At 35.3% G+C, this 15,865-nt stretch overlaps 1 protein-coding gene across 1 annotated transcript in view; it reads left to right on the forward strand.

Moving 5' to 3' along the window:
* The window catches only part of LOC126966094 (papilin-like), a 62,612-nt gene that overhangs the window by 20,137 nt on the left and 26,610 nt on the right, over window positions 1-15,865 (forward strand). The window contains exons 4-13 of the mRNA XM_050809969.1: window positions 524-604; window positions 1,163-1,338; window positions 2,797-2,929; window positions 5,052-5,274; window positions 7,022-7,142; window positions 8,588-8,767; window positions 10,634-10,810; window positions 13,664-13,799; window positions 14,870-15,006; window positions 15,250-15,277. Coding sequence (XP_050665926.1) covers window positions 524-604; window positions 1,163-1,338; window positions 2,797-2,929; window positions 5,052-5,274; window positions 7,022-7,142; window positions 8,588-8,767; window positions 10,634-10,810; window positions 13,664-13,799; window positions 14,870-15,006; window positions 15,250-15,277 — 1,392 coding nt within the window. The remainder of the gene's footprint in view (window positions 1-523; window positions 605-1,162; window positions 1,339-2,796; window positions 2,930-5,051; window positions 5,275-7,021; window positions 7,143-8,587; window positions 8,768-10,633; window positions 10,811-13,663; window positions 13,800-14,869; window positions 15,007-15,249; window positions 15,278-15,865) is intronic.

Raw genomic sequence — 15,865 nt, forward strand, 5'->3', positions numbered from 1 at the left:
GGCGTTTGATACTTTCGAGGGGGCAGTAGAAGACCCAGAGAATATTAGGGGGCACTGAGATGGCGCAGATGGGGCGTGGGTAGATTAAAAAATATAGTCTAAAAAGGCAAAAAAATACACGAAAATACTCTAGAAAAAAACATATTCTAAAAGTGGGCGGTGAGCAAAATAAGGTTGAGAAACTATGAGCTAGGTGGACTATTTATACAGCACGTTAGGGACCTGTAAGAATGAGAAACGTGGGTAGACCTATAACGCATATAAGGTGCACCGCTAAAATTATACAAATTGGCGGAACAAACTAGCTAGAAACAGTAAAAAATGGAAAGAAATTAATAAACGTACATAGTTTATAAGGCAAATTATTTTAACTAACATAACAGAAAACAAATCATATTTGTATACTTATCTAAGTAACATACATACTCACTTAAAAATGTAAAAAATTAAATGTAAAATTAAAATAAGGGTTATTGTTATTTTTATTACTATTAATTCAATATTTCCTTTTTATAAACCACAGGATATAACGACGTGCTTCTAATACCTGAAGGTGCCACAAGCATTGTGATTTATGAAGTAAGGGAGTCAAACAACTACCTCGGTAAGAGTTTATATTTTTATTTTAATAATAAGTTCCAGTGGGAGGATTCTTGCACAGCATGTTGGTTAGGTGTATGTGTTACAGTCACAATACGGTAATAAAATAGTATTTAATGTTCAGACTAGAGCGCCTGAATCAATGCACTCACACATACACACGATGTACACGACCGCTAAGCAATCTTTTACCAGTGGGAGGCTCCTTTGCACCGGATGCCGGCTAGATTATGGGTACCACAACGGCGCATATTTCTACTGTGAAGCAGTAATGTGTAAGCATTACTGTGTTTAGGTCTGAAGGGCGCCGCCCGTAGCAAATAAAATAATTGTGCAAATGAGACTTGACAACTTATGTCTTAAGCGAATCACTACTGGCCTACATTTTACATTCGTTTATTTATTGGCAACGTATTTTCTCTCAAATATAATGATATATTTATGTACAACTACAAATACCTTGTACAACTTCATTCTACGCCGATTTAGACTTGAGTTAGCGAAATAATTCATACTAAAATTCGTGAAAAAAATAGTATATAATCCCATTGAATACTTCCAGCTATCAGAAGCAAGATCAAGGACAAATATTATTTAAACGGCGGATACCGCATCGACTTTCCGAGGAGTATTGTGATAGCTGGTACCCTGTGGCACTACGAGCGTTCGCCCCAAGGGTTTGCTGCGCCAGATAAGCTGACTACTCTCGGTCCCACCACAGAACCCTTGTATTTATCAGTAAGTTTAAATCTTTTATAGTGTAGGATAATATGGATAAACATTACGAGACTTTTATCTGTAAATAAATTTTCTGATATAGAAAAATGTTATTATTTTTGGTCCAAAGTCATCTAATACAGGAATAGGAGTACCAACTAGGATGGTCACTTGATGGCAAAGTAAGTAAAAATTCTGTAGTACATCTTCGTAATAAACAGGCGACGTGGGTAGAGAGGGGCGCTGCGGTGTGGGCTTTATTATAAATTAACTAGCTGACCCAGTAAACATTGTATTGCCATATAAAGTAACAAAAAATTCAATATTTTAAATTTTTGTGGTATAAAAAAATAGATGACGACCGATATTCAGACCTAACAAATATATCGTACTACAATAATTAATAAAATCAATTGCCATCTTATAACCCCATTGCGGATCTGTGGATGGAACAGAATAATATAAAAAAAGTGATTAAAAAACAGGGGTTGATTATAGAAGGGTGAAAATATGAAGTTGTATGTATTTTTAACGCTGATAAGATAAAAATATAAATATTTGTCAGAAAAATAAAAAAATTATATTTAGGGGTCACCCTTATCATTTAGGGATATGAAAAAAAAAATGATGTTGGCCGATTTTCAGACCTACCCGATATACACACAAAACCAGTCGAGAGAAGATTATTGAAGATTATTTTGAATAGCTTGTTCGGTCATTTCTAACAGGCTAGCTTCGGATAACGATCAAAACAAACTATCGAACTTGCAAAAAGCCTTGTCAATAAAACAAATCTAAAGATTTAGTTTGTACTTGCAATTACAGTAGTATAGTAAGCAAAACGAGTAATACTGCCTATTCTTATAAACACAATATTTTTTTAAACAGAACTAGCCGAATCACAAAAGCTTTGCTGACTAATCAAAACGCCTTTTAAAAACGCCCCCATGTCATATAGTCCAGGAAACATCATACAGGAAAGCTCATTCCTGTTTGGTTGAAAGTGGGAGAACGTATCTTGAAAACCATAAAGCCATTGAGTCTTAAGATAAGGGTTTTACTAGTGCCGAAGAATCTGGTAACAATACAACCTTAAATTCGTGCCAAAATTTATAAGCTATGCTACTTAACGTACTTACCGCTCAGCCAACCGTCCAATGATGCATCCTACTTAAATTTCGGTATGTTTGCCAGACTCTTTAGCCGAAACTGCGAGGTTTTTTTCGGTTGAAATTAGAATTTGGATTTGTCAGGTTATCTGATGGAATATAATTAAATTATAATATTTTTCTGTATGTTTTTGTGGGAGGCCTTTATCCAGCAGTGGACGTCTTCGGGCTGATGATGTATGATGTTTCTTTAGTCAAATATATTTAACATTGTTATGGCGTGCGTGATATTGAACAGGCTTGTAAACTTGTATCTAAATGGGAAGAAGAAGAGATCATTTTATGATTCTATGTCAACTTTTATTTTTAGCTGCTCCTCGTTGATGACAATGTGGGTGTTCAGTATGAGTACAGCTTGCCGACCGCCTTGGCTCCCCGTCCGCATCAGCAATACAACTGGGTTCATGGTGAATTCACACCCTGCAGTGCTTCGTGTGGTGGAGGTATCACTAACACTGAAATAAAGAATATTTTTTATATACTCAAGTATCTTAAGCCCTCCATGATGTGTTCAAGAAGCGAACATTATGACCACATTTAAAATAGACTGTTTTGTTGGTAGAAATTTCTTATCTGTAAAAATGTTATGCTAAATAATAACATCGATTTCGATAGTTATTTCATTCAAAGGAAGATGGCGGGAATGGACCCAATAATTTAAAAATTAAGGAAGAATCGTACAAGTACAAGTTTATATTAATTATAAACATAAGTTTATACGATGTTTATATAAAAAATATTGAAGCGCTAAGATATGGGAGTCAAAAGAAAAAAATTATTATAATTTATTAAAAATAAGTCATCTTTTACTAACAGAACTGGAAAATGAGTAGGTAACTTCTATGAAAGTATCGATACCTGCTTGAAAAAAGAATGAATTGTTAATACTCAACTATTAGCAGTTTTTACTAATAACTTTAAATTTCCACTGCTGGCTAACCTGCCACAGATCTTTTAGCAGACAGTAGTTAGGCATAGACATAAGATACAAATTATCGTTTAATAATTTTAGGGTTATATTTTACTTTTAGGTATATCTTTTTTCTCCCACTTTTTTAGGCTTAATTACGATTTGCGTTTTCTTAGTTTTGTTACGTTCTACTATTATTAATAAGGTTCCATGATGTGCGCCACTTCTTTCAGTCAATCCCAAAATACATGCATACCCGCTTCCCTCCTTCCAAGATCTCTGATAAACAAAGAAATTAATTGAAATGACTCCTATTCTAATATCAGTTAAGATGACGTTTAGTTGGAAATGAAATGTCAATTTGCAAACAAAGTTGACAAATGTTGCACGTAAGTAAGATATCGAACGATATGATAGTTGGGGCTGACTCTAGTTAGTCTCTGAAAAAAAACTATGATAGCTGCCAGAAAACTTTTCATTACCATTATAACCGGTTAAAATGTATGGTGCTCAGCAGCCTAGCGAAACTCTATCTGAAAAAAGCCATTCACTAGAGTATGAAACGTGCAGTCATATTTTATAGATTGACAGATGACAGCTATAATCTTGTACAAAACAAAGATAGCCGAAATCCACTTTGTTTTAAATCAAATTTTCGGTTTCAAACTTAGCCGGATTGTACATCGTCGCCATTCGCAATACTGTAATTACTACTATTTCAAACTTACGTCAAATGCCTGCACATTTCATAATAAACTAAATTTCAACTTTTTAAATCATAATATGCGGCTCCTGAATGCATCGTGGAGGCTTATGATATGTGGGTAGATAAAGTAGTGTATGTAACTGTAAATAATTAGGCATTATATTTATAAGCCAAATGCCAATTTTATTTTTAAATATAATTTCACCTCCAGGTATTACGAGTTCACGTTAAAATTTAATAGGCATAATAAATAAAAAGTTACTAAACAGTCAAAGAAGCTTATGTGTATTGTATAGAGAGGTAGGTGAGCGAAGCTACGAATAAATAAGTTCGATCAAAGATTCAATTCGTTCGTAGATTTGACGTCGACTAGTAAGGAAGGTGTTCTACTTACACGAAGCCGCTCGCCTCGAGTTATTTGTCATACATTTTGATAATTTTTCAATATTATTTATTTCAATTTTTGTAATTGCTAATCAGTTGGCAAACTTTATTTCTCATAATTCGATGTATACGAATAACTTAATCAAATTATATTATGCTTAGTACCTACCAATAAAATTGTGCGATACCAAAATATTGGATACAAAATAGAAGCAGAGTTGACTAATTTAAAACAAATTTTAGATAAAGATGCATTTAGTAAAGTGTTCACTAACGAGTGACTATTTTAGCCAATGCAATGGACAGCAACAACAAATTTTGTAAGACTGTGTATATGTGCTATAGCTATGCCAATTCCAATTAAAAAAAAATTAACAAATACCAACCGACTTTAAAAAAACCTATTCCAAAACATTATATTAAGCACTAAAAAGTAAAAAAAAAAAAGTGTATTTACTACAACTTAATAATGGACTTATTTCTAAGATGATATTGATATTTAGATGTTCCAGCTTAACAAATATTGTAGGTACTAGTATTTACCGCTTTTATCACGTTCAATCAGGTTTTCAAACACGCAATGTGAGCTGTCGGTCGCGTGATGAACTAGATGAAGTAAAAGATAACCTGTGTGATGAAGGTCTTAAGCCACCTACCAACCAGAGTTGCAACACGGAGGTGTGCCCAGCGCACTGGGTGGAGGGACCTTGGAGTAACTGCTCGAAGCCTTGTGGAGAAGATGGAACCAGATCGCGGCAGGTTCGCTGTGAGCAGATCATCAGTAATGGGTAAGCACGCATTTATCACATTAAAAATAAAGTGGCGTTATTATAAGTGTGAATGTTAGTTTGTTACGCTTTCACGCATAAACTACTGAAACGATTTCGATTAAATTTAGTACAGAGATGGACTAGAAATTGGAAAAGGCTACCTTTTATCATGACTAAGAGGTTTGGAGGGGTTGAAATAGGGGGTGTAGGTTTGAATAGAATTTTGTCACAATCAAAGATGACACAATGAAACTTTGCATTTATGCACTTGATAAGAAATAAATAAATATTTGTTCTAGCGTTTTTGAAATTTCGATGTGTGTGGGGATGAAAAAGGGGGCGAAAGAATCCAAGCTTTCACACCTAAAAAAATGCTCCCCAAAGTAACCTTTCTACGCGGACGAGGTTGCGGGTGAAAGCTAGAATTTATATATTTTTATGGAAATGCGAGAATAGACGAGCAGGACGTTCAGATGATGGTGATTAATACGCCCTGCCCATTACAATGCAGTGCCGCTCAGGATTCTTGGAAAGCCCAAAAATTTTGAGCGGCACTACAATTGCGCTCTTCACCTTGAGACATAAGATGTTAAGTCTCATTTGCACAGTAATTTCACTAGCTACTGAAGGGCGCCCTTCAGACCGAAACACAGTAATGTTTATACATTACTGTGTTTAGTAATATATAAATTCAATTTCGACCAATATTTATGGACGATGTGGGATGGAGCCACAACCCGAGAGTCGCACAAACATACCAAGATTTGTAGATTATGCTGCATTCGGACGATTGGCTTAGTTAGAAGAGCGACGGGACGTAACCGCGAAGGCGGGTTCGAATCCCGCATCGTTCATAACTTTTCTTATAAATTATAAAAGAGATTAAACTTAATGAAGTGTGGCTTGAGATTATGCGAAATCAGACCATTTACGGAAATGACGAACAGAACTATTATTGTGGACTCAACTAGAACTAATTCTGCTTGAAATATCTCCAAGTACTTTTTTATATCCTGGTATTTAGGTGTTTGCTGTATCTCAGGCTTATTGGCAACAACAGTTCTGTTCGTGATGATTAATCTTTCCCAATACTTTGTAGCGTCTATGCACAATACATATATAAAAGGCACATGCCATTAGAAAGATGAGAATATCTAGAATTACTATGTCTGATGAACTCACCTGAACGACAACTTCAAGCCTCGTTAATCAAGAACAAGAAAAGGTTCTATGGACATTAACCTCATAGTGCATCATGTATTTTTTGAGGATATTACTTCTAGCTTAGACTATTTTTACGTCTAGAATCTAGATAGAGCCTCTGCAATTAGGTATCGCATAACATTAGACTAGGTTTATTGCTCAAGCCTTTTTTTATGAAAATAAGGGACGAGACGAGCTGTAATTGATACGCCCCACCCATTACAATGCAGTGCCGCTCAGGAGTCTTGAAAAACCCAAAAAATCTGAGCGGCAATACAACTGCGCTCGTCATCTTGAGACACAAGATGTTAAGTCTCATTTGCCCAGTAATTTCACTAGCTACGGCACCCTTCAGACTGAAACACAGTAAAGTGTGCATGACAAGCTACGTCTTACACTGGCGATAAGTAAGTCACTTTGTTTAAGTGTGGGTGCGTTGCTTAAATAGAGGCTAACAGCTCACCGCTATTTTTTTCGACGTGTTCACAGCTGTCACAGTCTATCTAGAGTCTAGACGTATAAATTATTGTATAAGACTTCTAAATTCTTTGATATCTTTCAGACATTCCTCAATAGTCGATGATAAGGAATGCATCGAGCTCCACGGACGAAAACCGGCTCGATTCGAGGAATGTAACAAGAACGCAACCTGTCCAACTTGGTTCAAGGGACCATGGAAAGCTGTAAGAAAATTTACTCATAATTTCAAATAATATTTGCAATAATAATTATATTTAAGACTATCATAAAAACAGTGTATTTTCTATCTTTCTCGTTGTTTTGAGAACTACGAGACGTACGAGCAGTATGTTCAACTGGTGGTAATTAATACGCCCTGTCCATTACAATGAAGTGCCGCTCAGGATTTTTGCCTATGTATTGTCCTGGTAGCATCGCGTATCTTTCTATAGTTTGGTTGTATTTGGTAGAAGAACGCCACTCATCTTCATCCTTACTAATATTATAAATGTGAATGTAAGTTTGTTTGTTACGCTTTTACGCCGGAGCAACTGCACCGATTTTAATGAATTTACACAAGTACAGCGATAGATTAGAGCTTCGGAAAACACAAAGGTTACATTTTATCCTAGAAAAATCAATGATTCCCGCGGGATTTGTGAAAATATAATTATAATTATACCAATAGTAGGTTTAGTTTGCCATAGCAATCTTCCTCGAAATAAGATTCATATAATATGTTGGGAACGGGAGCGAAAACGGGAACCGGAACTGGAATAGGACATGAGATAAACTTCAATTCCAAACCTGCTTATTATTTTTAAAAACCCTTTCGGCCTTACAAATAAACTTGGTATAAAGTTATAACTGATGATAAACAAAGAAAATGCAAAATGTTTACAATATCGTTGACAACACTGTCAATACAATGATATTCTGAAGTTTTCCTAATGACAAGCTGCCTTGCAAATAAACGCGGGAAACGTTATACTCGTACGTCCGAACAAACCAATCGTAAGCAAAATGTCTATTTGTAAACATTTTACAAATTCTTGGTTTATGCTTAGTTATAACTTTATGCCAATTTAATTTGTAAGGCCGTTAATCTACGCGGACGAAGTTGCGGGCATCAGCTAGTTGGCTTGTAATTCTTAGTTTATTCATAATACCTGCTAAATGTTTTACGTTTTCATAATTGTTCATAACCACATTGAGGAATTTTCTAGAAACTGTGACAATCATAATGTTTACACGAGGAAACATAAACTTGTTATGACTACTACTCGGCTAGGTCAAGTTAGTGAGTCTTTTGTGGGGCGATGTATATTCTTTTACAACAAGATCCCAGAAAAATCTTTAAAACAAAATTATAACGATATTCAAAAGAATTGTTAAAAAACGTTTGTGTGGTTATAACATAAATGACTGTCTTAATGATACCACAGATTGGGAATAGAGCGACCGCCCTCAGGCTATTAAAAATAATAAGTTTAATTGTACAATATTACTTTGTAAACATATTTTTTGATGAAAATAAGCCTGCTAAGTTTGTTACGCCCATTCTACTCAGGCCTGAAGCGTTCTTTTTGGAATGGGTGGTAGTTTTTGACTTTCAATAAGTGATGTCACATCCTATTTATAAATAAAAATATTTGAATTTGTTCAATAGTGTGACAAGCTTTGTGGTGAGGGTAAGCAAACCCGGCAAGTGGTCTGTCATCGGCGAGTCAACGGTCGAGTGGAGGTGTTTGGAGACGAGGAGTGTCCTGAAGAGAAGCCACCTGCAGAACAGCCCTGTATCCTGCATCTTTGTGTTGCAGTGGATTGGGTGCTCAGTAATTGGACGGGGGTAAGATATGAGTTACTATTAAACGTAATAGATATCAATTATTATAATAATTGTATAATTAAAATTAAAAAATCCTTACTTTTTTTATTATTTGCCTTAGATTAAGGATTGGCCTCCCCTGCACTCCAGATAGATACCGCAGTACCTAAGAACAATAGCTATTTTATTACAGCAACTATTAGATGCTTGTGTGCGTGGCATCAAGACACTCAATGGCATCTTTAAAATGTTTGTAACATACGCTTCGTGTTATTTTACATTGAAATTAATAAAACAGAAAATACTTACTAATGATATGTGATCTCCGTGTCTCTCTTATTTCTTATAGTATTTATTTTATTACAAAGTTTTACTACGTAACCCAGCATTTTAGTTTGAGAGTCTGTAGTCTAACCGGTTGCGACTACGCCTGTGGTATCTAGCTGGAGCGCAGCAGAGACCAATCCTTAATCGAAGTTATTTACTATTCTATTGTTAGTACTTATTGTACGTAGGTACCTATTTTTTACTCACGAACGCAGCGAAACAAATGGGATTGCTTATTGTTTCAAATGTATGTTTATAGTCGGTGTTTTTTGTAAAATATATTTTATTGTTATTTTTTTTTGTTTAATGACGATTCTCGATAGATCGAAGATTCTCAATAATGTACTTTACCACACTTTCATGTAATGATATTATTTATAGATATACTAGCTGACCCGGCAGACGCTGTTCTGTCAATAGAAAAAAAAGATGTATTGGGGAATAATGTAGTCTAAAGCCATCGGAAATGTGTAAAACGTATATCTGAATGATCATACCCTGCAACTACCGTTTTTTTAAAGTATTAAGGTGCCATAAGGATATACACATGCCATACAGTCTATTCTGTAGACTTATATAAGATACACAATTCCACCTTACATTAATTTGTTATAATATCTCAAAACGTTCAGACAGCTGTTTCGTTGAAACCTCCCAGACGGCTTACTTTTTTCCGGCACCTCTAACAAACATCATTGAATACAATTTTTTTTTAATTTTTTTATTAATGTATACAAAAATCTGTACAAAAACTTTACAAATTATAATCTAAAACCTTCCTCGACCACGCTATCATCCAATCCATTGGTGTAAAGAGCATGAAAATCAGTGCAATCGTTTTTGAGTTTATTGCGAACAGACAGACAGACAGACGCGGCAGAGGACTTTGTTTTATAATATGTTGTGACTATATAAAACAATTGCTAACACTATAAAACGACCCGTAGATTTTTTCACAAACAATATCTGATCTGAGTCATCATTTGTTCTTTGGTATTAAAAACAAACTAAACACTGACTAATTCTTAAAAACTGGCTAATTTTCCTGAATAAAAATTCAGGTTAAAAATTAGGTGTGATGGCTCTTAACTAAGAAGTTCAATAACCTTGTGTAAGAAATAATAAATTAATTATTTAACGTGTATTTCATCAATAAAATAACTCTGACCGAAGATTCTGTTATAAACGAAATTCAGTTTTTTTACACCCTCTTTAAGAATGTTTGTAGCACGCATTCTGTCAATTCTATGTCAAAGGTTACATTAATAAAGTTTATATTGTCCAAAGCGCTAAGGTTAGATTAGAAATAATTTTATACGGTGGTGAAGTATTCTTAACTTTTACCCCCAATTATTTTTCTTCACCTTCAATTTCCATAAGTACCTTCTCCTGACAATAACGAACACATCAAAAAAAGAATTAGCGAAATCGGTTCAGCCGTTCACGCGTGATGCCGTCAAGGGAAATAGGGATTCATGTAAATATAGATATAGCTGTAAGCATTTTTTTTTTGTTTGAATAAATTACTTTGAAAATAAATATCAAATGTTTGTGTTCCAGTGTGATACATGTTCATCTAAAAACAGAACTAGGGTAGCCCAATGCGTGACTGAAAACCGCCAAGTGGTTGATCCAAGCATGTGCAGTTATCATCAAATGCCAGTTTTGGAAGAGCCGTGCGATAAAGACAAATTACCTGATTGCGAAGTACAATGGTACGCGACCCAGTGGAGCAAAGTACGTATTATACTATTACTGATGACCCGTGGCTCATGCCTGCCAGACTAACTTTTTCGCTTATTTTTTATATGACTTCATGGGACGAGACAAGCAAGAGGTTCAGCTAATGGTAATTGATACGCCCTGCTTATTACAATGCAGTGCCGGCCAGGATTCTTGAAAAAAAAAACAAAATTCAAACCGGCACTACAATTCGCTCGTCGCCTTGAGACAAAAAGATGTTAAGTCTCAGTTGCCCAGTAATTTCACTAGCTACCGCCCTTCAGACTAAAACAAAATAATGCTTACACATTACTGTTTCACAGCAGAAAAAGGCACCGTTGTGGTGCTACTCCGCGATATTTGATTGAACCCAAATTTGTGAGTGGCTTCAATTTGAGATATGAGATGTAAAGTATCATTTGCCCAGTAGTTTTACTAGCTATGGCGCCCTACAATCTGAAATATTGGGCGTATGCTGAGACGTAGACGAAGCTCGCAGAGCAAGGCAGAGCAGATTTTGTGACATATGTACCTACGTACTAAGAGCTACGTAGGCTGCGGTGCAAACATGTACGGCGCAGACATGCTTCTGTCCTGCTCTGCGTCTCGTGGTAGCGCCGGTCGCGGGCACAGATTTCTGTGTGATGCATGCATGGTTTTTACCGCTAATTCAACTTTGCACACATGTTTTTTCCAGGTAATTCTTGGATCAGATTATTTAATTGAATTAGTGTGTTGTGGACATTGTTTGTGTTAAATTTATCATTCAGACTATAAAAAAAAAACAAAAGACGCTCGTGGCCTATGTCTGCCTCGCCTTCCCTGCCCTGCTAATTCTGTACTGTGCTGTAAAAAAAGTATTATTAAAAAAATACTGTTTCAGGGCTGATACACGGCGCCGCTGTGGTGTCCACCTATACGGAATACTGTAGAACTACTAGCATAAAGAATAAAGTTATAAAAAAAACAATGTTTTATGATGTTTTTAATAATAATTAACTTGTTGACTTTACATCACTTTAGAACGGTTGAACATTAAAAATATTTTCTTCGTTTTAGTTCGGCTAGGCAATTAATGATTTTAAATCGTTAAGGTTTATTTTTTCCTCTTTTTTTGTCTCAAAACGAAATAAATATAACAATATTATTATTCTTTTTATTGAATATTCGTCTACTGTCTTGGTCTTTCTGTTCAGGTAATAAAGATAATGGTCGATATAGAGATACAGATGGGAAAGTAAAGTTTATAAAAAATCTGTAAATTGTTCCCTTACTTTAATTTCTATAAATAATTTCAGTGTTCAGCGTTGTGTGGTAAAGGTAACAAAACACGTCTTGTATTCTGTGGACGATACGACGGGGTATCGGTGGAGAAGGTTGATGACAAGGAATGCAGCAAACTAGAACGATACAGCGATACCAAGGAATGCGAAGTCCCGAATGAAAAATGTCCAGCACAGTGGTTCGCGGCACCGTGGACTAATGTTTGTTGAAACATTATATCGATTTATCGATTAAAATAGGAATAGGACAGGCTCTCAAAGAAAAATTTAAAGAAATAAATATTATGACTGTTCATTGTCAGTACACTTATGAAAATTTAATATACGTTCACAAAAATTACATCACCTTATTGCTCATAATGGTGATTTTCATTATTATAACACTACAAATAAGGTATTGTTTGTAACTAATTCTAGCAGGCTTCATAAAATGTATACACTTTTATAATAAAGTCCCAGCCACTGTTCAGGCATTATCTATAAATAAATTTAAATATTTTATTAAAAATAGCTCTGTCGTAGTGGAGTAGTAGACTCCACAGCTGAATATCTAAGTGATCCGACAGCCTGGGACTAGATTATGATTATTTTATAGCAATAGCAATGACAGTACAATAGTGTATATTTGATTAAAACGAGCGCAAAAATAAGAATGTTGGGAGAATTTCTTGCACCGCTTCTTCTCTTTCAGAGCGCCATTTCTTTCCGAAGCGATAGTAGTGTCGTATATTAGAAATGACATCAAAAAGAATTCTAAAGTAATTAATTTTGAGAAAATAAATGAGTTTTATGCCTTTTAATAAAACTAAGTGAACCACATCAATGCTGCTGTGGCGAGTAGGTACGTAGATGCTTAAGAACGTCAGGAGATGTCCAGCCTAAAATTGGCAGACCGTTCCAGTTGTCACGTCAGCATTAGTGAAGCCATCCGCAGGACATTTGCCGCTCCGAATATACCGTCTTGATGACAGGCGTCCTGATGGCTTGACCTCCCATAAGCTCGGGGAATGCTGGTGGCCTAGGACGCGACTTGCGTCGACATTATGGTTCCTCTTAATGTCCAGGCTATTTCATTTAGTGCTGGAACTGTTGCTTTGACTGCCAAAGATAGAAAACTTAACACATATATCGGTCTCAGTTAACGCTATATCTTCGTGCTGTTTTGTGTCGAGTCACTTGGTTCGAGTGGTCCAGCGGTGCGGATAATTCACAAAGTACTAACTAAGCGTCTAAACAGAGGCACAGGAAACCCAAGCGCTGGCAGCTATTTCGGTCAACGGATCAGCAGAATTCTGCCAGTATTCTTGGTACATTTTTCGTAGTTTTTACTTCATGATTACAAAAGCATCGATTCCTTGTGGATGAATAAATTTAAAATCTAGTATAGGTACTATTGCAATTTACAAAAGTTACTGATATGACGTCATTCAATTATTGATGTACGCCAAACCGACTCTTCGTCATTTGGCTGTAACTCGTCGTATCACAATCTGGATATATTGTAGTAAAGGAGAAGAGGGTAGTAGAATATTTCTATGCGGAAAAAAAATATTATGAATAATATTTTTGTAAATTTACATTTCAGTGTACAAAGGTATGCGGCGGCGGTGAACAGAAACGAGCAATTATGTGTCTTCGCGGTAACAAGGAGTCTAAAGACTGTGCTGAAGATTCCATTCCTGAGAACTGGCGATCATGTAATGAACAGCCCTGTGATGAAGGTAACTGTCGTATTTTATCTTAGCTGAAGAAAGGTAAAATAATAAGGAACCTCGGGTTCCCGATAATCCCAATCAATATCAGTTGTTCCTTTGTACATTTGTATTGTATAACTCACGTTTCGTCTACTAACTTGGAGTATCTATACTTATTGTTAGCTACGAGACGGGCAGATAGGTACATTTATATAACACTAATGATTTATCTTATACCTACCTACATATTTTAAACAAAAGTTCATAATGTTAATGAATTAATTTAGTTTTGACTATTTATTTACCTTGTGTTAAAATAATAGATTTTTTAAATCAATATCCATAATCAATTGTTATACTATGATGCATCACAATAACAAAACGATATTAGCGGTACTAACGGTACTACCATTACAGTCTGACAGTATGGGCGGCTAAGCTGTCAGCTTAGACGCTGGTAATTTATTGATGAAGCCATCCGATCATGATGTGGGCAACTAACTTCATTTACCTTGGAAGATATATATATATATATATAGACGACCACCAAATATTATATTTATATATATAAGAATGAATTGGTGTTCGTTAGTCTCGCTAAAACTCGAGAACGGCTGGACCGATTTGGCTAATTTTGGCCTTGAATTATTTGTGGAAGTACAGGGAAGGTTTAAAAGGTAAATAAATAGGAAAATGCTCGGAATTAAATAAAAACAACAAATTTGTTTTTGCTTAGATGCGTACGCCGTCGAATTTATTGACGCAACGGTTTGACAGTTATGCTGTGAAACAATTTCATTACAACAACAGGGTGCATTTTTACGAAGCAATTCTTGATGTTATGAAATATTATTGACAAATTCATAAAAAACATTATCTTATTTATTATATACAGAACAACGTTTGTCGGGTCAGCTAGTATTATATATAATATTTGGTAGTCGTCTGTTATCATATAATGCAAAACGATAGTTAGATATGAATCTTCATTACTAGTTCAAAATACAGTGTCCTAGAAATAGGTTTTTGAAGACACATAGTTCTTTGTCTACACTATTATTTAGTGATAATACTTATAGTAAATGTTATACTTACAGACCAAATGCTACCATTGAATACTAAGTCTACACCCATTATGGATGATGATTACATTCTCGGGGAATGTATTGAGTACGAAAAGGACTACGAAGAAGAAGGAGCCGAAGTTATTGATGACACTCTTCCCAGTAATGAGGCAAGCTAACATATTCCTTTTCTGTTTGTTTTATGAAACTATTTAAGTTGAGTGAGTTGAGAGAGAAAAATTGTTGCTGCTGATAAATTATTTGAGCACAGAACCTGTACGGTGATTCCCGGGCTTAGATTTCAATATCGTTTTTGCAAGCTCTTTTTGTTTTTCGTAATCTATTTTTGGTACTCTCCGTTCAGTTAATTCTAAATATAGGCTGACATTATTATTTTATTATTTTTGTTTCAGCTCGACGTCATGTTTAGTGATAGCCCAGGTAACTATTGATTCTCGTAACACTAATATCCAAAAAAGTAAATAAAAAAAAAGCGTGGAAAATCTTAAAAAATCCCAAATACATTAGTAATTTATTATCCGTATTGACGATGGGTATCCTTACGCTATGTATCTTTAAACGCAAAGCCCAACACCGATTTTGCGAATTTTCTGGTGGTGCATAAGAACTGCCAGTATACAAAAGACAAATAATTACAAATACATTACACAATAACGACCGTTCCCAATATACTATCTACAGATAGAGATAAATTACTACCTTCTACTGTCAGTAACTAGCTGTCAATAATGTGAAGCTGTCCCAATATACCCGATAAGTCAGTCTTATCGCCAGTTCACTGTTGCAATTTCCATAAAAACTTATTTTTTTTTTAATTTTCATAAAAGCTATACGTCGTCCCATTGACAGACAGCGTGTACGGATAAGATGAGTTACCATCGATAAGTTTATTGAGACAGAAAAGTCACCAGTAGTTCTGATTTTAATCTCAAGAACGCCACAACCGGAGATAGGCTGAATATTTGGAATGGCCGTTAGGCAACCACTGCCTGTAATATTTGTAAAGTA

This window comes from Leptidea sinapis, chromosome 9 (genome assembly GCF_905404315.1).
Source record: "Leptidea sinapis chromosome 9, ilLepSina1.1, whole genome shotgun sequence".
Lineage (NCBI taxonomy): Eukaryota > Metazoa > Arthropoda > Insecta > Lepidoptera > Pieridae > Leptidea > Leptidea sinapis.